This window comes from Chlorocebus sabaeus, chromosome 23, assembly GCF_047675955.1.
Source record: "Chlorocebus sabaeus isolate Y175 chromosome 23, mChlSab1.0.hap1, whole genome shotgun sequence".
In the NCBI taxonomy this organism is placed as follows: Eukaryota; Metazoa; Chordata; class Mammalia; order Primates; family Cercopithecidae; genus Chlorocebus; species Chlorocebus sabaeus.
The window spans coordinates 3,505,523-3,528,617 of record NC_132926.1 but is presented as its reverse complement, the minus strand read 5'-3'; the positions used below and the strand labels follow the sequence as shown (position 1 = coordinate 3,528,617).

At 46.0% G+C, this 23,095-nt stretch overlaps 1 protein-coding gene across 3 annotated transcripts; it reads right to left on the bottom strand.

Moving 5' to 3' along the window:
* Positions 1-3,872: 3,872 nt before the first annotated feature.
* ZNF354A (zinc finger protein 354A) lies at positions 3,873-23,006 on the bottom strand. Of its 3 annotated transcripts, none has more exons than XM_008015491.3 (5): positions 22,833-22,951; positions 21,247-21,329; positions 19,295-19,421; positions 17,661-17,756; positions 3,873-5,905 (listed from the first exon to the last, which is right to left on the bottom strand). In XM_008015491.3, the coding sequence occupies exons 2-5, from the start codon at positions 21,277-21,279 to the stop codon at positions 4,344-4,346; spliced, it is 1,818 nt and encodes a 605-aa protein (XP_008013682.3). In that variant the 5' UTR covers positions 21,280-21,329; positions 22,833-22,951; the 3' UTR covers positions 3,873-4,343. The 3 variants fall into 3 exon arrangements, with proteins under 3 accessions (XP_008013682.3, XP_072866547.1, XP_037848705.2); XM_073010446.1 differs by lacking the exon at positions 22,833-22,951 and adding an exon at positions 22,332-22,817; XM_037992777.2 differs by lacking the exon at positions 21,247-21,329 and having other exon boundaries at positions 22,833-23,006.
* Positions 23,007-23,095: the final 89 nt, after the last annotated feature.

Here is a 23,095-nt window from a genome sequence, read left to right as displayed (position 1 = left end):
CAATATGTTCAATACTGAATGAACAATTGTGTACTGTAGAAAGAGATTCAGAACATCTTTTCTCTAATTTAATAGATACCAAATGTTTTGGAAAAAATATATATATATATTTTTGAGACAGAGTCTTGCTCTGTCGCCCAGGTTGGAGTGCAGTGGCGCGATCTCTGCTCACTGCAAGCTCCACTGCCTCCTGGGTTCACGCCATTCTCCTGCCTCAGCCTCCCGAGAAGCTGGGACTACAGGCGCCTGCCACCATGCCCGGCTAATTTTTTTGCGTTTTTAGTAGAGAAGGGGTTTCACCGTGTTTGCCAGGATGGTCTCGATCTCCTGACCTCGTGATCCGCCCGCCTCAGCCTCCCAAAGTGCTAGGATTACAGGCGTGAGCCACCGCGTCCGGCCTTTTTTTTTTTTTTTTGAGAGAGTCTCGTTCTGTCACCCCGGCTGGAGTGCAGTGGCACGATCTTGGCTCACTGCAACCTCCGCCTTCCTGGTTCACGCCATTCTCCTGCCTCAGTCTCCCGAGTAGCTGGGACTACAGGCTAATGTTTTGTATTTTTAGTAGAGACAGGGTTTCACCGTGTTAGCCAGGATGGTCTCGATCTCCTGACCTTGTGATCCGCCCACCTCAGCCTCCCAAAGTGCTGGGATTGGTGTGAGCCACAGCGCCCGGCCTTGAAAATTAATCATGAAATTTATACTTGCATTTTGATTCAAATATACATAAATGAAAATAGGCAATAGGGTAGATCTCATATTAAGTATCCTTAACACAAAATATAAAATAAAAAATAAATTATAGTAATCACAATAATTGAAAATACTAAGTTTGATCATCTCACAAGAGTGAAGCATAATTACCAATAAATTGAGGCCGAACTATTGAAAGGTTGGAAACTTACAAACAAACAATAAACTTGAACTTGATATGTGACACAGAAAAGTCAAACTTTATGCATGCCTGCAAGGGAGAACTGTGTTTGCAGGAACAGTATCCCTGAAGCAAGCCAGAGCTGATCTTATCCAAAATTTTGAGCAGCTGTGTCTGGGATTGGTGAATTTTCAGAGGCAGGGTTGTTTATGGATTGTTAAACTTTTAAGTGTGTTAGTGTGGTCACTGGAATTAGATGGTTGTCGACCAGCTAACTTCCAGAAGCACGGTCACTGGAGGGACGGACTTGTGACCCATCGTGGTCTAGAAGCAGCACTAAGTGGCATTCGGAGGCTGTCATTAAGTTGATCTCAGAAGCATGGCTGCTGGCAGTGAGGCCATCCCTGATTTTTCAGACCATGTGTACTGATCCAAAGGTCGAATTATTGGAGATTATTTTACAATTTAGGAATTTGGCCAAAAGAACAATCTTTTCCTTTCTTTAATATGGAAAACAAGTACTTTTATTCTCACTTCCCTCTTTTGTCTTCCCTCAGTCAAACACATAGGAGAGAACATAAAAGAGATTGTTCATATCTTTATTTGCGGAGGTATGATTTCCAGCTTGTATTGCCACTTAAGCGCTTAATTTAAGAGCCAATTACTGAAGCAGAACCGTAGCTTTAAGTGCTGATTTTTCATTAATGAGGGGAGAAACCCTGAATACATTTAAGGCATCCTAACCAAGTTAATACAGGATTCAGGACAAAATCTTTAAATACAGGGCGTTTGGCAACCCTACCAGAGTCAGGTTTCTTCTCACTCACCACTCTCACCTACTTGCCTGTGAAAACCGTGCCTTAGTTATTCTAATACATAATTATCTGTCTTCTGTTCTTCGTCAGTGCTGTCCCTGTTTGAGTTGGGACCTCATTTACCTACTACTTGAATTTAAACAGCCTAGATTTCCTGGGGGGCATCAGTCATCAGGCATCAGCTTTCTTCAACCCCATACGCTTATCTTCTATGCAATTTCCCTTGCCTACCGTCTTTGACTCCACCAATTTTACCGTAAAATCCAAACTCCTTAGCTTGGCAAATAAGGCCTTTTGTGATTTGGCTTCTGCCGTCTACTCAAGCTTTAACATTTGTCATTTTCTTGCTTGCTAGTTCTAAATTACGTTTCCCAAATGTGCCCTATTACCCACCTGTGCTTTGGCGCATGCAGTTTCCTCTTAATCGGAATGCGTCTCTCTCTCCCTCGGAGTTCCTTTTGTTCTCCCCAAAAGAGCTCAGGCATCATTGGCCCTGGAAAGCTTTGATGTCTCCAGGCTCTCTTGATGAGTCTCTTTCTTCATCCTGTGCAAATCTTTACAATATTCTCATAGTGGAACATATTGTCGTAACTTATTTGCCTATTGAAACAACAAAAACTGCAACATAATCCGCTTGCTCATTTGCTAGTTCAATTCCATCCCCTTCCCCTCAATTCATGGCTTCTTGAAGAAAAGCCTGTGTCTGTCTTAAAACTTGTACAGTTTTAAGACTTGTATACTTGTAAACATATATAGTGCCTGCTCCAAAGTTAAAAAATATTTACTGTTATGAGAAAAACTTGGGACTGTAATGTCCCCCCTCAAACTGGGAAGGAGCTGAGACCAAAGAATGACTCAGACAAGTCCAGCTTGATGAGCAGATTTTATGATGATTTCCATACAGGGCACTCCTGGATGGCAGCAGGACCGCTCTGGAGATCTGTACCACCTTGCACCTCTAAGCTGCTTTTAAGCCAGTTTTCTGGCTCTTTGCCTCATGTGTGTGATTGGACTGTTTGCTTAGTGTATTCCCAGACACTCTGGGATGTTTGGGTTCACAGGGACACTTGCTCCTTGGTTGGGCACTATGGCCTTTCCCAGCCTTCAGGGCTCAAGCAGTGGATATAAACCCTTAGGTAACCCGGTAGGGGATCTGTCACACTACACTGAGTTTATGAAACAATTCACGTCTTGTTTGGGCTGCTGTAACAAAATACCTCACATGCTAGGTAACTAATAAAACATTTCTCACAGTTCTGGAGGCTGGGAAATCCATTTAAGGTGCTAGCACGTTTGGTGTCTGGTTATGGCCATCTTGATTCAAAGAAGGTATCTTATCACTGGGCCCTCACATGGCTGAAGGGCAAAACAAGCTCCCTTGGGGCTCTCTGATAAGGGCATTGAGGGCTCTGCCCTTATGACCTAATCACCTCTCCATACATCCCACTTCATAATACCATCACCTTGGAGGTTAGCATTTGGACATATGGATTTGGGGGGAAGACATAAACATTCAGACCATAGCAATGTCCTTTTCAAGAGTTTGCCACAGGTGTTAGATTTGTGAAAGTTCTTTCTGATGTGTTCATTATACATTAAAAAAATACATATTTAGGGCAGCCGGGCATGGTGGCTTATGCCTGTAATTCCAGCACTTTGGGAGGCTGAGGTGGGCTGATCAACCGAGGTCAGGTGTTTGAGACCAGCCTAGCCAACATGGAGAAACCCCATCTCTACTAAAAATACAAAATTAGCTGGGCGTGGTGGCAGGCGCCTGTAATCCCAGCTACTCGCGAGGTTGAGGCAGGAGAATCACTTGATTCTCGCTCCTGGGAGGTGGAGGTTGTGGTGAGCTGAGATCGCACCACTGCACTCCAGCCTGAGCGACAGAGTGAGACTCTGTCTCAAAACAAAAAACAAAAAACAAAAAACAAAAACATATTTAGTAGCTTTAAACCTGAAATAATTTGCCTGTTTTTCTATCTAATACAGTTTATGGCAAATAACTGGTACACCTTCCTAATAAATGACTTCAGAGAAATAAAAACCAAAACAAAGTTAAGACACAGTTGAGTAGAAAATTCCCAACTACTAGAATAAAAGACCAGATTTTTCTTTCTTTTTTAATGAAATCCATGCACAAGTTTGACATGAGGATAGGAAAAGGACGAACCCCAGAGACTGAGAGGTAGTTCATAATTCATTTTTCTTTTATTTTGGTCCTTTTCTCTAAAAAGGTACAATTTGATCAATTCATTTGTATGCTATTAAAATGCTATAAAAATATTACCAGTTTGGTGGTCTTCTAATGAGAAATCTAAAGCACGCCTCCCCACCCACTCAGATCTGTTTCTGATGATCACGTGACATCTAGCATGTATGTCTGTAGGAAAAGGGAAAACGCAAACCCATTTCACAAATGGCTGAAGTCAGTGTCTCCAGTGGTAAATTCTTCATCTCAGGTTATTTTTTTAAGTGTCTGACAAGCACAAACACTTTCCTCATATCTATTATATAGTTGAGGTTTATCCATGGAATTAAATACCTAATGAGGGCTAAATTGTCATAGTTTCACATCCATTACATTTATTACATCTCTCTCAAGGATGCATTCTTTGATGAGCTTTGGTTTAAGGCTTTCACACACACAAATCTACTTTCTAGGAGTCCTCTTCAATGTGAATTTTATAATGATTCGTGAGGGATGACCGATGGTTGAAAAGTTTCCCACATGTATTACATTCATAGGGTTTCTCTCCAGTATGAATTCTCTGATGTGCAATACGTGATGAGCTTTGTCTAAAAGTTTTTCCACATGTATTACATTTAAAAGGTTTTTCTCCTGTATGAATCCTTCGATGTTGAATAAGAGCTGAACTTTGGCCAAAAGATATCCCACATTCCTCACATCGATATGGTTTCTCTCCAGTATGAATTCTCTGGTGATTACTAAGTGATGAGTTACACCTGAAAGTTTTCCCACACTCATTACATTTATAGGGTCTTTCTCCAGTATGCATTCTCTGATGTTGAATGAGAGCTGAACTCTGTCTGAAGGCTTTTCCACATACTTTACATTTACAGGGTTTCTCTCCGGTATGAATTCGCTCATGAATAATAAGTGTTGAGTGGGAACTTAAAGCTTTACCACATTCATTACAATTATAAAACTTCTCTCCAGTGTGAATTATTCGGTGTCTATTAAGTCGTGAAATAGAAGTAAAGCCTTTCCCACATTCATTGCATCGATAGGGCTTTTCTCCAGTGTGAATTCTTTCATGTTGAATAAGAGACGCACTCTGGCTGAAGGCTCTCCCACATTCACTACATTTGAAAGGTTTCTCTCCAGTGTGAATTCTCTGATGATAACGAAGGGATGAGCTAGACTTAAAGGTGTTGCCACATTCATTACATAAGTAGGACTTCTTTCTAGAATGAATTCTTTGACATCCAGAAAGGGATGTGCTGCAACTAGATGCCTTCCTACCCGGATTATACTTACAAGGGTTTTCTTCAGCATGGATTTTTTGATGTATAAAAAGGCCTGACCTTCGGCTGAAGGATTTACCACATTCTTTACATCTATAGGATTTCTCCACAGTATGGGTTCTTAGATGTTTATAAAGGGATGTACTGAGAGTAAAGGCTTTCCCACATTCTTTACATATGTAGGGTTTCTCTCCAGTATGTGTTATTTGATGCTGAATAAGAGCTGAACTTTGGCTAAAGGCTTTTGAACATTCTTTACACTTAAATAATTTCTCTCCACTATGGTTTTTCTCATGTTTACGAAGGGATGAAGTGTTAATGAAGGTTTTTTCACACATACTACATTTATAGCGTTTATCTGCTGTAATTTTTGGTTGATTAAGTAAATGTGAATTCTGTTTGAAGCTGTTTCCTTGTATTTCACATTTTGGTGGTGTTTTGTCTCTGGGAAGTATCTGTTGCCTAATAAGCACTGACTTTGGGCTGAAGTTTTGGCTTAATTCAGTATTTTTATGGCTTCTTTCTATACTGGGGATTTTTTTGTGGGTGGCTGAAACTATCTGAAAACTTCCCTTTTTATCCTGCTTTTTCTCTAATCTGCCTTCATATATGTAAGGCTTTTCTAATTTCAAATCCCAAGGTACATTCCTGTTGGATCTTTTCAGTATCAGTCCCTGAAATGAAGAGTCTTGTGTTTGCGTTGACTTTGTGGTTTTATGACTGCTCTTCGATCCTGGAGGGAAAAAAAGAAATTGAAGATGTTTCATGAGATATCATAGCATTTGACTACTGAGACTAAATGTGTAGAAGGAATAAATATTGGTGATATTTAAATAAGGCCCCGATATCTGTATGAAAAAAATTGCAAGAAGAAAAAATAGGACAGTTAGACAGTATAATAAAATATAATTGACAGCAATTTAAGTACTAGGGTGAAGAAAAAAATAAAGCAAACCCACCATTTAAAGAGGGTGAGAGTGACCAGGAGAATTGGCTAATGAAGAACAGAGAAAAGTGTTGTAAGGGGAGCATGACTTGAAAAAGGAAGTCTGGGGTCAGGACCCAAAACCCATGATGGAATCCTACAATTTATTTTTTTGTGACATTTATCTTCTTTGTGTAATTTTTTTTTTCTTTTTGAGACAGTTTCACTCTGTTGCCCAGGCTAGATAGAGTGCATTGGCGCGATCTCGGCTCACTGCAACCTCTGTCTCCCAGGTTCAAGCGACTCTTGTGCCTCAGCCTCCTGAGTAGCTGGGATTACAGGCACCCACCATCATGCCTAGCTAATTTTTGTAATTTTAGTAGAGACAGGATTTCACCATGTTGGCCAGGCTGGTCTTGAACACCTGACCTCAAGTGATTCACCTACCTCGGCCTCCCAAAGTGTTTGGATTACAGACGTGAGCCACTGGGCCTGGCCTCTGTGTAATTATTCTTAATCTGGAAAGTCCCTCCACCCTATGTCAAATTCCCTCATATCCTTCAGATTCAGTTCAAAAATGGACTCTTTCAATCCTCTGACTCTGAGCAGCCACAATCCATTCTCCTTACTATAGCACTTACCAGAGTATTAAACATATGTATTACTGACCTTTATAATATTTACATACATATACAGTATATTATAGTTATATATCTATGTCTGTATATATCTCACTCTCCTTTTCTAACATAACCGTTCTTCACAAGCAGATCAGCGTGCCCTATTTTCCTGCAGATCCTCTGGATAGCACTCCAATTATATACAAAAGCTGTATGTTTTGTTAATCTGCCTTAATTACGTATACATTTCTAACTTGAACAATGTCAAATATTCTTATGTAGTCCACATATATACAAATATGCATATGTATTATACATACATACACATTTCAGACCCTTGTAGAAGTTGCCTCCTAGGCCAACACATGGGTGATTAGAGAGGTTTCAGGGCCAGTTCAAACAGGAGGGCCCTGTTATTGAATTAATCGACAAGAGGTGCCACAAGACAGGCCTAGAGCCAAGAGCTGCAAGAGAGGAAGTTAGCCTATTCATGCATCAAGCAAGAGACGCTACATGGGAGGGCTGAAAAGAGTCAAAGATCAACAATAAGACAGGCATGGATATATAAGATAAAGCATGGTTAACATGGAAAAGTCAAGAACAGAATTGAAGAAATATTAAAATTGGATAAGAATACAATTCAATACTAAATTCTGTCGGGGATGGTTATACACATATCTTAGCATTTTCTCCTGGGGTAGAGGTAAGTGTTTAAAGGGATTATTTGTATCTCACTGTATTTGTGATTCCTATTTGACAGTTACTTTCACACATCTACACATTACTTCTGCTTAATAAACATAATACCTTTTGCTTTTCCCTTATTAGTGTTCACTCACTAGTTCCCTTCATGGATAACTCTTCTTCATTCCTTCTTTGACAATGGTATTGCCTAGGGTTTAGGGTTTTTTTCACTCCACACACCCTCCTTGACTAACTTCACATGCCCTCTATCTTTACACTATTTACTGTAAGGGAAAGCAGAGTTTCTTAACTTTATGCTTAACACCTTCCTAGTTCCTTCTCCGTTTCAGTCTTGCTAAATTAAGTGATCAAATTTTAATACATTATTTGGGCCAAATATATGGAAGGGGCAGTGGCAAAAATGAAGTGCTTTTCCTTGTGTTTATCGGTCATTGTTTCTAGGCTTAATATATGTGCTGGGAAGAAGGCAGCAAGATTCTGCAACTTGAATTCTAGCTTGTAAGGCAATGATACAGAACCTGCCTTAGGCCTAGTGTTAAGAAAGGCCCCTCACCTTTCCTAGAGCCCTGAGCAAGGGGATCAGGTACTTAAGTGGTGTTCTGTTTGCCAGGCATTACTATCTCTACCATAATCTCCTAACTAGTCTTGCCCTCTGTCAATTCAGCCTCCACAGTGCAGCCAGAATAATGTGTTTTTTTTTTGGAAATGGAGTCTCCCGTCACCCAGGCTGGAATGCAATGGCGCGACCTCTGCTCACTGCAACCTCCCCCTTCCAGGTTCAAGTGATTCTCCTGCCTCAGCCTCCTGGATAGCTGGGATTAGAGGTGTGCGCCATCAGGCCTGGCTAATTTTTGTATTTTTAGTAGGGACGGGGTTTCACCATGTTGGTTAGGCTGGTCTCTAACTCCTGACCTCATGATCCGCCTGCCTTGGCGTCCCCAAAGTGCTGGGATTACAGGTGTGAGCCACCGCACCCAGCCAATCTTTCTAAGATCATTATTTTACTATGTTGCAAACTCCCTTAAGGTCCTCCAACAGATTTTCAATGATTCACATCTGAAATCTCTTAACATGGTGAATACAGTACTATCTGACCTGACCTTTAGCCACCTGTCCTCACCCCTCTCCCCTGGCTTCTTGCCAGGTAGGCCGAACTACATGCAGCTTCGGGGACACTCCATGACTTTTCCTTGTTTATCTTTACATATGCTGGCAGCATCCTTTCCATTCACAAATACTCATTAAGTGCCTACTATGGGCCAGGTAATGTTCTGGGGAATGCAGATAATGTATCCAATAAGAAGGGATTCCAGCCTTCAAGGAGCTTATACTTTGGAGTGTGTGCATGCACACCTGCTGGGGAAGGAGGGGGATGAAGGGACAGATAACAAGTACATAAATAAAAGTCATGTGGCTATCTGAGTAAAGTGCTCAAGAGCTCCCCGGGCAAATGAACCAGCACACACAAAAGTGTGGCTGACTCAGAAACAGCAGAGAGACTGGCTGGAGTAAAGCAGGAAGAGGGAAAATGGTGAAATGATAAAATAAGAGTGGAACAGGCCGGGCACGGCAGCTCACGGCTGGAATACCCGCACTTTGGGAGGCCGAGGTGGGTGGATCACCTGAGGTCAGGAGTTCAAGACCAGCCTGGCCAACATGGTGAAACCCATTCTCTACTAAAAATACAAAAATCAGTCAGGTGTGGTGGCACATGCCCATAATCCCAGCTACTCAGGAGGCTGAGGCAGAGAATCACTTGAACCCGGGAGGCAGAGGCTGCAGTGAGCCGAGATTGCACCACTGCACTCCAACCTGGGTGACAGAGTGAGACTCCGTCTCAAAAAAAAACCCACAAAAAACAGAAAACAAAACGAAAGAGTGGAGCAGGAGGCGGGGGACAAATCCTCTAAGGCCCAGGTCGTGGTAAGGACTCTGGAATTTAAGCCTTATGGGAAGCTGGGGAATTATGTGTTCATCTGAGTTGGCTGCTGCGTGGACCGACTATGCCAGGGCACCAGTGGAAGCAGGGAAGGGAGAGACTACTCAAGAAGCTACTGCAGCTCTTCAGGTGAGAAAGGGCTGGAGGCACAGATGACTACACCAGGCTGTACTGAGAAGGAAGAGCTAGCGGGACCGAGAATAACAAGACTCAGGACTCCCAGGAAGCTGAGAGGGAAACAGGAAAGTTAGTGATCACGCCTAGGTTTCCAGCCAGAATTCTGAGTGCTGCCACCAATCACCAAGAAGGGGAAGACCAAGAAAGGGGCAGGTCTGGGGGGCATTCTGCTTCAGGTATGTTTGTGGTGGCTGAGATGCCTTAACAGAGTCGCAGGAAGACACCGAAATACTAGTTATATTGATGATTCTGGAGATCTGGGGAAGGTCAGAGCTACAGACAGGCATTTGGGGGTCAGCAGCATGTGGGTTTTATTTAAAGCTGAAGAACTGAAAGGAATCACTTGGACACTGAAATATCTGGAGGTTATGAAGAATAATATCAGGAGAGTACAGTGTTTCAGAAGCCAAAGGAAAAAGTACTTCAGGGAGGAGTGAATGATAACTGTGGCAAATAATTTGAGGACTAAAAACTTAATCCTGATTGTGCCAAGACAGAGGTTGTTTGGGATTTAATAACAGAGCTATCAGTGGAATCATAGGGAAGAAAGCCCGACTGGAGTGCGTGAAGGAAACAATGGGAGAGGAGAAAATAGAAACATCAAGAGCAGAAACCCTTTTCAACAGTTTCCAAAGGAAAGTAAGAAAATGGGATATATGGGAGCTTTTATTTTTTAATGGATGTGATTATGACTCAAAAGTCCATTATCAATTCTGGAAAACTCACCCCAACTCTAAAGTGCCAATATTTTAGTCCTGAAATCATGTTTTTCACTGAAGCAGACATGAGTTTTGGATTGTGGATATCCTAACTCTTCCTTATGATTTGTTTAGAACTTTCCAGAGGCCTACAAATAGGTCTCCGGAGGTTCAGTTCAACCTTTGCTTCCTCCAAGAATCAAGCCCAGGCTTCAGCAACCTGAAGAACAAAGTGAAGGCCTAGGTTAGAAGCTGAGAAACAGAACGATCTTGCTGATGGCCACTGCCCTGACCAGTTCCTGTTACTAGGTCTAGACTCTCCTACCTGGACTTCTACTACACCCAGACAGTGTTTCTTCAACCTGCTCTCCCTGGATGATTTCATTCACTCCCACATCTCCTACGTGTATGACTATCCGGAAAAATACTTTACTGAGGTCTTTCCAACTGCCGGCTACAATTTCCACTTGAGGATCTTTCTTTTTAAATTCAGCCTGTCCAAATCTGAACCCAGAGCGTTCCTTTTCAAACCTTTTTTATATGTTTTCCAGTTCAAAATGACATCATGAGCTCTTCAATTACTTTACCATACATTCTTAGCTTTATCTTAGAATTTTCTCTTCCCTAGGCACTCATCAAAATCTTTACTTTTTTGTTTTTTGAGAGACAGGGTCTTGCTGTGTTACCCAGGCCAAAGTACACTGGTGCCATCATAGCTCACTGCAGCCTCAAACTCTCGGGCTCAAGCAATTCTCCCACCTCAGCCTCCGGAGCAGCAGGAACGACAGATGCACACTGCCAAGCTTGGCTAATATTTTTATCTTTTGTAGAGACAGGGTTTCATTTTGTTGCCCAGGCTGCACATTCTCTTAAATCTCATCACTAAAATGTCTCTAACAAGCCGTCGTGAATATGTCTAAGTTCAGGATCTCCTTACTGTAGAGTGACTTGCTCCTGATCCTTAAGTGACTCCCTTGACCTGTTTCTCGCCTTTCCAGTATGATTTCCCACTGGATTTACCCCTCTTAATACACAGAATTGCTCATGTTATTTCAAAAAGCAGTGGTCATTTCTCACTTTATTAATTTATCAAATATTTAAAAAGCGCCTACTACGTATTAGGCTCTGTCCTAGGCATCGGTGATCCACAGTTCCCTACGGATCCAGTAATTAAAAGGAACAGTTGATTTCTTCAAGGAGTTTATGGTTAGACATTAGAAATGAAGACATCAACAGGTAATCACAATACAATGTGACAATTTCTACAACAGAAACATAAGCTAGAAATGGACGTGACCATGCGCTTAGAATCATATCCAACTGTCCTTAGATAGTGAGGGTGCAGATAGAAAAGGGGTGCAGCAGGAGGCTGCTGGAGTGTTTTGTAAGAACTGACATATAAGATGGGATGTGAATGGTTACAGGCTAGATGAAGGGTCAGCACGAAGGCTGAAGGCAGCACCCAAGTCTTTGAATGCAAGTCAGTTTTACAGACTTATTTGCTGGAGTATTCATCCCCACCTTGTCCTACAGCTAGTCAGAGTAACAGCTCCACCTATGGAAATTGCCTTGTCCTACAGCTAGTCAGAGTAACAGCTCCACCTATGGAAATTGCCTTGTCCTACAGCTAGTCAGAGTAACAGCTCCACCTACGCTAGTCAGTAACAGCTCCACCTATGGAAATCGCCTTGTCCTACAGCTAGTCAGAGTAACAGCTCCACCTATGGAAATCGCCTTGTCCTACAGCTAGTCAGAGTAACAGCTCCACCTATAGAAATCGCCTTGTCCTACAGCTAGTCAGAGTAACAGCTCCACCTATGGAAATGTCACTTGCATTTGCAGTCACACAGGGTTTTCTGGAGTCAGAGAACTCAGGGAGCAATCTGCTGGGAACTATACATAAACCGTGATGGGGGTAGTATTGCATATTTGTAAACATCCTCCATAATCTTTGTGCTGGTGGAAAAGAGAAAAGCTGTTCTGGAAATTTTGTTGTAGTAACTCTTATTTTTAAAGCTTTTAACACAGACATTTTCAGCATATGTAAAACTAGTGTGAATTGTACAATGAATCTCCAAGCCAGCTTCAGTAACCACCAACACTATTCTATCTATAACCTTGTTATGGGCTGAATTGTATCACTCAAAGAAGACATGTAGAAGTCCTAACTTCCAGGACCTCAGAAGGTGACCTTATTTTAAAATAGGGTCTTTGCAGGTTCAATCAAATTCAGATGAAGTCATTGGGTGAGCCGTAGTCCAATGTGGCTGCTGTCCCTGTAAACTGGGGAAATCTGGACACAGGCATCCAGAAGGAAAGATGATGTGAAGACACAGCGTGAACACAGTGTGAAGACGGAGGCACAGATAGAACTGACGCAGCTGAGGCCATGGAGATCTCCAAGTCGGCCATCACTACAAGCTAGCAAGAGGCCAGGAAGGGTTCTACGCAGAGTCTCAGAGGGAGTGGGGCCCTGCGAATATCTTGATTTTGACCTTCAGAACTGTGACACAGTAGCTCTCTGTTGTTTTAAGCCACGAAGTGTATGGTACTTCCGTATGGAGCCCTAGCAAACTAATACAAACCCTTACATCTCTTCCACTAGATTATGCTAAAGCAAATCCCAGACAGCAATCATTTCATCTGCAAAAACATCGAAACTGCTCTTATCACATCCATCAAAATGGACACTATTGCTTGCAGTTACTTTTGCCCTTAGAATACATACCACTAATAAGTCAAACTGCTGCAATGTAAAGGCAATTCGAGTAATTCTTTCTGTGGCTAAGCCACCGATCTGGACCACAATTAGGGTTGTTTCATTCTGCTCTCAATATGGAGGGGGTACTTGCTCATTTTTGTTTAATTTTCTTTTATAATTTTATAAACCTTTTTTATAGTTCTGAAGTCAAAATTATGAGACCTCAAAAAGTTCTAGATTCTACCCCATTCCATCCTTTGTATTCCTTCACCTTATAGATAGCCATCTTTATTGATCTCTTTTTATTTTTTCTTTTATCTTTCTAAAAAAAAATAATTGCACTGCTTAATGACTGGGATATGTTTTGAGATATGCGTTGTTAGCAATGTTGTCATTGTGCAGTCATCACAGAGTGTACTTACACAAATCCAGATGGTACAGGCTACTACACACCTAGGCTATACGGTATAGCCTGTTGCTCCTGGGCTACACCCCTATACAGCATGTTACTTAACTGAACACTGTAGGCTACTATAACACAATTGTAAGTATTTGTGCATCTAAACATATTTAAACATAGAAAAAGGACAGGAAAAATGCAGTATTATCATGTAAGGGACCATCATCACATATGTAGGCCATCACTGACTGAAACATTATGTGGTCCATGACAGTATAAGCAAATACACACACTGTTCTCGGCATCCCCCACCCACCTTTCTTAGATAACAATACTAACTGCTCTGTTCTGTAATTATTCTCACATTCTGGAGATCACCCCATAGTGGAATTTACAGAGGTCTTCCTCATTCCACTTTACAGCTGTGTGGATGTACCACAGTTTATCATCCTTGGAGTGCCTTAGCTTTAGTTCTATGCCTCCAATTCTTCTCACTCCGCATCTTTCCACAGGCAACTTCAATTGTAGACTCATCATCTAAGCAAGATAGCAGCTTAGATGCCTCAAAGTCAACACACCTAAAACCAAACCCACGATTCTTCCCTCCAACCTGGTCAACCCCGTGTCTCCGTAAATGGCACCAGCTCTGAATCAAAACCTTAAGAGTTTTCCTTAATACTTCTCCCTTCCTCAGTCCCCTCATCTCATCAATTACCAAGACCTGTTTATTCTGCCATCCAAACCTGCCTCACATTCGTCTACCTTTCCCATCTACTGCCACCGTCCCATCACGAGCCTTGCCTCCAATGTCACGTGCCTCTCCTGATTTTCCTTAGAGTACACTTTCACCTGTCTTCCCTACGGGTTCGTTTCTCTCTGCCTGGCTTCCTGAAATGCTGGAGTTCCTCAAGATTCAGTCCTAGGCTCTTTCTCACTCTTACTGTAATATGAACGCTATCCCTAGGCCACCTCACCCTCCCCCATTATTTCAATTACCCTATATTGATGAGGTTCTTCCAAATTTACATTTCATGCTCAGTCTATATTTTGAGGTACTGTACTCCAAGATCAACACTACTTGTCATCGCCATTGGGATAACTAGGTCAACCAAAAACAACTCAATTTAATTAATCTAAAACCAAATTTATATCACCTCCAAATCTGATCTCCTTCTAGTGTTCCTATGTCACTGAATGATATCACCGACCATCATAGAACAAACCAGAAACCAAGCAAGCATCCCTGACAACCCCATCTCCCTTTTGTTTGTTTTTATTTTCTTTGTTACCCCATCTCCTCTATCTTCCATGTCTAACAGTCCTGCTAGGTGTATCTCCTGGACATCTCTGGGACTGGTTCACTTCTTTCTGTTTCCAACACCACTAACCTAGTCCAAGTCACTCGTGCATTCATTATGGAACTGGATGCCTACCCTTGCCAGAGACTGTTTTAGGTTCTTGGAAAACAGGAGTGAATGAAACACGCAGCACCCCCTACAGCAGCTTACAATGCAGAGGCAGAGACAGATCGTGAAGAAACAGGTACTATTACACAGTGCTAAGCACAGGGAGGGAAAATAAATAGCAGGCTGAGGACATAATGTGGGGGCTGGAGGGCCATGTGTCAGATGAGCTGTGCCTGTGTGAGCCGAAGCCTGTGCAGCACAAGGAAGTGAGTGAGCCACACGGGCCCCTGACCACCACAAAGAACAGTTCCCGACAGAAAAAAGCAAGGGAGAGGCCCTGAGTGGGGCCTGCTTGGCCCCCTGACAAACTGCAGGGCGGCCGAGGGTGATCAGAGGCCTTGAATGAAGGGCAGAGTAGAAGGAGTTGAGGGTGAAGAGGTAGCCAGGGCCAGACCATGTAGTGTATTTCTCCCAAAGGAGAGTTAAAAAGATAGACAAGTGTGGTTCCCATATCAAAAAAATCTCAACTTTCTTCAGGGAGGAGAAAGCTCTCCCCAGCACAGGGGCTGTGGGGACCGAGGATGCCTGCCCTGCAGCTCCTTGCTGGACCCATGGCACAAGGGGCCGTCACTGAGCCCTCTGGACCTGACAAGCCCTGCACTGTGGCCGTCAGGTTCTCCACATGGGATGGTGGCTGCAGAATGCAGCCTGGGCCTGCCCTGTGCTACTTATGGTTCCTCAGAGCCTGTGCTTGGCTCTCAAGCACCAACCAAACCCTGTGACAGTGCCCACAGCTCTCTCAGGCACCTGTTCCGCCTTCTCCTCGCTGACTTTGCTTCTCCGGATTTTCAAGAACACCATTTCTTTTGTTTTTGAGACGGAGTCTCACTCTGTCACCCAGGCTGAAGTGCAGTGGTGTGTTCTTGCCTCACTGCAAGCTCCGCCTCCCGGGTTCATGCCATTCTCCTGCCTCAGCCTCCCGAGTAGCTGGGACTACAGGTGCCTGCCACCACGCCCGACTAATTTTTTGTATTTTTAGTAGAGATGGGGTTTCACCATGGTCTCGATCTCCTGACCTCATGATCTGCCTACCTCGGTCTCCCAACGTGCTGGGATTACAGGTGTGAACCACCGCGCCCAGCCTACAAACACCATTTCTTAGGCCTGGTGCAATTCAACGTGTGGTCACCTTGTCCCCCGCTAGATCGTGCACTCCAGAAGCATGAGACCTACATCTCTTTCTGCCCAGTGCTATACAAGGGACAACAAAGCTGTGGGCGAGGGTTCAAGCTCAATCCCCCAGAGCCGGGTCCCCCCAGCTCAACCGCTCTCAGTCCCCCACTGCCACGATGGCCCCTCCCCGTTTCCTCTGATTACTTCTCGGGCTCTGTCACAGATTCCTCCTGCTTAAGCACCTCGCAAATGCTGGTTTCCTGAAATTCGGGCCTCCACCCGGCCCCCTCACCCGGCCAGCTCCAGGTTTCCAATGCCCCTGTCACGCTGATGGCTCCCTGACCTCCCTTGAGTCTCGGCCCTGTCACTTACACACCTGCCCACCAGCGATCTCCACCCGACTACTTCACTCACATCTCACGTGAGATCCATCACACACCCACCTGCTCCTGTGCCCTGATCACGCGGGCACCTCCTCCTCACCCCTCACAAACTCACGGCAAGTGCCTTCATCCAGACCCTCCCACCTCCTGCCTCCCTCCATGACTGCAATCGCTCTGCAAGGCTTCCTGCGTTTTTTTCTTTTGAGACAGAGTCTTGCTCTGTCGCCCAGGCTGGAGTGAAGTGGCACAATCTTGGCTCACTGTAACCTCCGCCTCGAAGGTTCAAGCAATTCTCCTGCCTCAGCCTCCTGAGTAGCCGGGATTACAGGCATGCACCACCACGCCTGGCTAATTTTTGTATTTTTAGTAGAGACGGAGTTTTGCCATGTTGGCCAGGCTGGTCTCAAACTCCTGACCTCAGGTGATCTGCTTGCCTCGGCCTCCCAAAGTGCTGGGATTACAGGCGTGAGTCACCATGCCCAGCGTTTTGCCTCACTTTCAATCACGATACTTCTAACATGACCATTCTCGTAAATTCAAATCACATAAGAACGTCACGAATATATTCTCTTTGTGAAAAATTAAAACTATGTGTAAATAACGTCCCCTTCCACAGGACCCATTCTCAATCCTATTCCAAGTATAACTAATGTCACCAGTTAATTAAGGTGTGTCCTCCTAACCTTTCTCTCTGGGCTTACGTGCACATGACACATACACATAATTTTCATTAAACATAGATGGTGGCGTCCTAACAATGCTCTGTAACTTGCTGGGAGCTCTGTCCACGTCCCTGGACTCTTGTCTTCAGGGTGGTGATGCTCGCCAGAGTAGGGACACGCCGCAGGTCCCTTAGCTGTTCTTACACTGATGGAGACTCAACTGTTTCTGATTCAGACCAACTTCTCTAAGATACCAAGGACCATACGATTCCCTGCCCAAATCCTTCAATTATTTCCAGTGCTCCATGGGACAGTTTCCACCTCTTAGAACTGTGCCAAAGCTCTTACCACACGGCCCTTTCCCAGCTTTCTATTTCCTTCCTCACCTCCTCCTTTCCCAAATACACACTGAGCTTCAGCCAGAGTGATTATTTGAAATTCCTAAAACATACTATGTTTGCTGAATGAATACATGAAAATACAGCCCCATTCTAAAAGAACAGGAAATAAGAAAAGAGATTCTGAGAGATTCACGGGGAAGTGATTGCAACGGAGTAATCGCAGTGGGCTTCCCCTTCCCCACCCCTTCTTGAGGTCTGAGAATTCTCAAGGGAGTTTCCCAACCAACACTCCTACCTCCTCTCATTAACCAGACCGCTGTCTGCGGCGATTCCCGAGCACCTTGGGCCACCCACTTACCCAGAGAGGAGTCGCCAGAACTGTCTTTCTCCACCTTCCAGGGATCTTCTCCTTGCTGCAACAGGGAGATCACTTTTGGTTTGGTAAATGGGAGCCCTGCACGTAGACAAAAAACCAAAACAAAACAAATCAGACTTGGTTTTGCTTTGATACAGTTATCCCAAATTTAAACACAGAACTCATAGGATGGTACAAAGAGCTTCTGTGTAGTGCTTAAGTTGTGCCCCTAGGAGGTAAGTGGGTAGTGTAAGGAAAAGATAAGTGACTTGCAGGACATGACTTTGGTATAATTAATTCTATGTTAGGAAAATATGATCGACATACAGTATTGGTAATAGGATGCCATAAGCTTTCTATAAAAGAGGAAATGTTAAGATAGAGAGACTGGTTAAAATTTATAAGTAGGTTATCTATGAAAAGAATTATGTAGCAGGTAGCTTGTCTAAAATGAGAAAACACTATCTGACTCCCCCCTTTTTTTTTGAGGAGGAGTCTCGCTCTATTGCCAGGCTGGAGTGCAGTGACGCAATCTTGGCTCACTGCAACCTCTGCCTCCCGGGTTCAAGTGATTCTCCTGCCTCAGTCTCCCAAGTAGCTGGGACGGCAGGAGCATGCCACCACGCCTAAGTTTTTTGTATTTTCAGTAGAGATGGGGTTTCACCATGTTGGCCAGGATGGTCTTGATCTCCTGACCTTGTGATCCGCGTGCCTCGGTCTCCCAAAGTGCTGGGATTATGGGTGTGAGCCACCGCGCCCGGCCTATCTGACTGCTTTTGAAGGATGGCAGTGATCAGCAAACTATGGGTCATGGGCCAAATCCAGACCACTGCCTGTTTATGTATGGCCCTGTGCCAAGAATGGTGGAAAAAAAAGAGAAATATGTTACAGAGACCATTATGCAACCCACAAAACCTAAAATCTTTACTATGTGCCTTTATTTATTTATTTATTTATTTTTGAGACGGAGTCTCGCTGTCGCCCAGGCTAGAGTGCAGTGGCGGGAACTCGGCTCACTGCAAGCTCCGCCTCCCAGGTTCACACCATTCTCCTGCCTCAGCCTCCAGTGCGGCTGGGACTACAGGTGCCCGGCATCACACCAGCTAATTTTTTTGTATTTTTTAGTAGAGACTGAGTTTCACCGTGTTAGCCAGGATGGTCTCTATCTCCTGACCTCATGATCCGTCCGCCTCGGCCTCCCAAAGTGCTGTGATTACAGGCGTGAGCCACCGCGCCCGGCCTATGTGGCTTTTTATGGTAAAAGTTTGCTGATCCCCGGAAAAGACAAGTGGGAAAGGCAAGTGGCAGGCCTAGAGGCTGAATGAAGCCCCCTGTTGGGAGATGAGCAAACTACAGAATCGTTGGGAAATGATGCCTGAATCATGGACAAGCTTCGAATGTGCAATTACATGGAGGGAGAAGAACGATTATCAATACCACCTTTTTCATTCCCAGACGCAGGGCAATTCCACACCGATAAGGGGAATATGTTTTTGATGTTTATTTATAGAGATTTGATTTGTATAATCCTCAAACTCAGCTCAAGTTTTTCAGTGACCAACCGCTTTTATTCAGGGAAGGAGGTGCTGAGCTATCCCAATTTTCGAATTCTGTTTCTACAGGGGACACCTCCTTACCCAGCGAGACCAGGTTCCTGTAGTTCTCCAGCATCACATCCCGGTACAAGTTTCTCTGAGAAGGAGCCAGCTTTCTCCACTCATCCCGGCTGAAGAGCACGGCCACGTCCTCGAACGTCAGTGACACCTGTAAGGACAAGTCGTTCCAGCTCACCCAGGACCCCCCTCGCAGAGTGGATGGGGTGGCAGTGGGGAAGACAGGCTACCCATGATAACAGTTCTGATACTATTCAAGCTTCTGAAGGTTCCAGATCATTCCTTTAATGAACAATTTGCCAGTAACGAATATATACTGAGCAGCACACAGTGAGATTCAGGCCTTGTGCAGCCACGGTAAGAGATGGGTAGAGGGATTATGGTCATTAGTGGGAATGTTCATTAGAAAACTCTTTCTGATGGCGATTTGATAATACATATTAGAACCCTTAAAGTATACTCTTTAAAGTACCAATTACTCTATTTGTACTGTAATGAACAGTGCACAAAAGTACACACATGAACATATTCATGGTGTTTGTAAGAGCAAAAAACCAGGAACAATCTACAAACTTAATGATGGAGGTTAGGTTAAATAACTGAAGGTACTCGCTGTGTGTTTACTCAAGCTTAAGGATAGTAATGATGAAAAGTAAAACAGCTATAATTTATTGAAGGCTTTCTATGGTATTGCTCTCAGAGCTTTGTCAATTTGCAGCGTATAACCTTTATTTAACATTCACAACAATCCTACCAAGACGATACTATTTTTGTTACCACTTTACACAAGAGAAAACAAAGTCACAGACAAGATATTTGTCCAGGTCACTGACAAGCTGTGTGACTTGTACACATTTTTTCTTTTTCCTAGAGATGGAGTTTGGCTCTTGCTGCCTAGGTTGGAGTGCAATGGCATGATCTTGGCTCACCGTAACCTCCACCTCCCAGCTTCAAAAAATTCTCTTACCTCAGCCTCCTGAGTAGCTGGGATTACAGGTGTTGGACACCATGCCCAGCTAAATTTTGTATTTTCAGCCTGGCCACCATGTTAGCCAGGCTGGTCTCGAACTCCTGACCTCAGGTGATCTGCCTGCCTCGGCCTCCCAAAGTGCTGGGATTACAGGTGTTAGCCACTGCGGCCAGCTAACTTGTACACATTTCTTATCTTGTGACTTTGTTTTTTCTTGTGTAATTCAAATCCAGGCAGATGCCTGACTGAGCCTCCATTCTTAACCACTCTGTAAGACCGCCTTTTAATGCCTGCCCCTTAGGGTTAAGAAATAAATGTGGTAATCTACACAGTGAAGACGGACAGTGAGGATGGTTGCACGACAATGTGAAAGTACTTAAAATGCCACTGAATTACACACTTAAGTTAAAACGGTAAATTTTGTTACATATATTTTGCCATAATAAAGAAATGGTTAAAATGGTAACATACATGGTAGTATACATACATAGACACACACACACACACACGTGTATAGAAAATGATGTATTCGGGCTGGGTGCAGTGGTGCACGTCTGTAATTCCAGCACTTTGGGAGGCTGAGGCGGGTAGATCACCTGAGGTCAGGAGTTTGAGACCAGCCTGGCCAACGTGGTGAAACCCCGTCTCTAATAAAAACACGCAAAAAACTTAGCCCGGCGTGATGGCGGGCGCCTGTAATCCCAGCTACTCGAGAGGCTGAGGCAGGAAAATTGCTTGAACCCAGGAGGCAGAGGTTGCAGTGAGCCAAGATCCCGCCACTGCCTGAGCGATAAAGCGAGACTCAAAAAAAAAAAAAAAAGAACCACTAGACATGGACGGGGAGGGTGGGAGGTCCTCCCTACAGAATCCACCACTCATGAGGGCGGACCAGCGCCTCCAAGGGAAAAGCACTTGGGCTCCATCCTGGCTGAAGACGGTCCCGGTGAAGAACCTCAGTCAGCGGGGAAAATCCACCCACGAGGATCTGGAAGGGCAGTGAGCTCACCTGGGGCCTCGCTTCCCGCCGCCCCGCAGCCATGTCCTCTCCGGGCTCTCCCCTGAGGACGGTGCAGTCTCCAGCAGGCAGATCTGAGAAGGAAAAGGGAGCCGGGAAGAAGCCCCTTATGCTTTCCAGCCCCGGAACCCGCAGCTCCGACACCCCGACTCCCGCCGAGAAAGACCCCGGGCGCCCGCACAGGGAGTCAGAGGAGCCGGGAGCCCGCGGACCGCAGCAGCGCCGGCCGCCGTCCAGGCCCAGGTCTCACGGGTTTGGGGTTCACGGAGGGGACGCCGGACCCGCAGCGGCAGCACGACCCGCCGAGCCCGCCAGGGCCAGGGCTGCCCCGCGCCGCTGTCCCTCGGCGCCAGCTGGCACTACCAGCACCCGCCGCACCGCTCGAGAAACTGAGGCAGCGCCGGGGCACCTGCTCCGTTCACGCCCCTGCGAGGCCGGCCGGGACTCCCCCAGCCACGGCCCCGGGCACGACTTCCCTCCGCCTCACGCCTCTCCCACCGGTTCCTCTCTCTCCCACCAAGGAATCCTCTCCTGACTGCACAGAAAACTGCCGTTTTTTTTTTTTTTTGAGACGGAGTCTCGCTCTGCCGCCCGGGTTGGAGTACAGTGGCGCGATCTCGGCTCACTGCAAGCTCCGCCTCCCGGGTTCCCGCCATTCTCCTGCCTCAGCCTCCCGAGTAGCTGGGACCACAGGCGCCGCCACCACGCCCGGCTAGTTTTTGTATTTTTAGTAGAGACGGGGTTTCACCGTATTGCCCAGGCTGGTCTCGAACTCCTAATCTCGGGTGATCTGCCCGCCTTGGCATCCCAAAATGCTAGGATTGCAGGTGTGAGCCACCACGCCCGACCCCACGTATCCCATTTCTAACGCAATGCTTCATTTTTTTTTTTTTTTTGAGACGGAGTCTCGCGCTGTCGCCCAGGCTGGAGTGCAGTGGCGCGATCTCGGCTCATTGCAAGCTCCGCCTCCCGGGTTCACACCATTCTCCTGCCTCAGCCTCCCAAGTAGCTGGGACTACAGGTGCCGCCACCACGCCCGGCTAATTTTTGTATTTTTAGTAGAGACGGAGTTTCACCGTGTTAGGATGGTTTCCATCTCCTGACCTCGTGATCCGCCCGCCTTGGCCTCCCAAAGTGCTGGGATTACAGGCGTGAGCCACCGAGCCCGGCCAGAAAACGGCTTTGAAGAGGAAAGCACTGGGTGTCCCGAGGCGGGAGGGGAGGGGTGGCCGTCATGAGGACAGGCTCGGAAACCGGGGCCCGGCTGCGTCCGCCCTGCCCTGGGGGTCCCGGTGCCCCGACTCCACGAGGCCCACACGGAGTGGGCAGGGCGGGCCCGGGAGGAAACGCCAGGCCCCGCGTCCACGGCAGGCTGCGGCGAGTCGGACGCGGGTGCACCGGCAGCGGCGAGGGAGCGCCCCGCGGGGGTGCGACAGTCCAGGTCCCGGCGCGGGGGCCGGTGACAGACGCGGGGGTGCCCGCCAGCGCCCACAAAGGCTTTCCGAGCCCCGGCGGCTGCAGGCCGTCCCCGCGCCGGGCGCCACCTCCTCCCGGCCTGGCCCGCCTCCGCCGCTCACCTCCCTAAGCTCGGGCGTTCCCGGGTCGCGCCTCCCCGGCCGCACTCCGCAGGCGGGAGGCTCCGGAACCGCCGGGCCGGACTGCAGCCTCGCGACCCAGCTCCGCCCCGGCGGCGTCTGGGCGACCTCAGGCCCCGCGCCGCCGGCGCGCCGGGGACCAGGAGGGGCGGGGCAGCCGCGGAGGCCGCTGGGAAATGGAGTCCACGGGAGGACGCCGGCTTTCGGGGAAGTGTAGTTCCACGCGTTTGAGGCGGGGTCCTGGC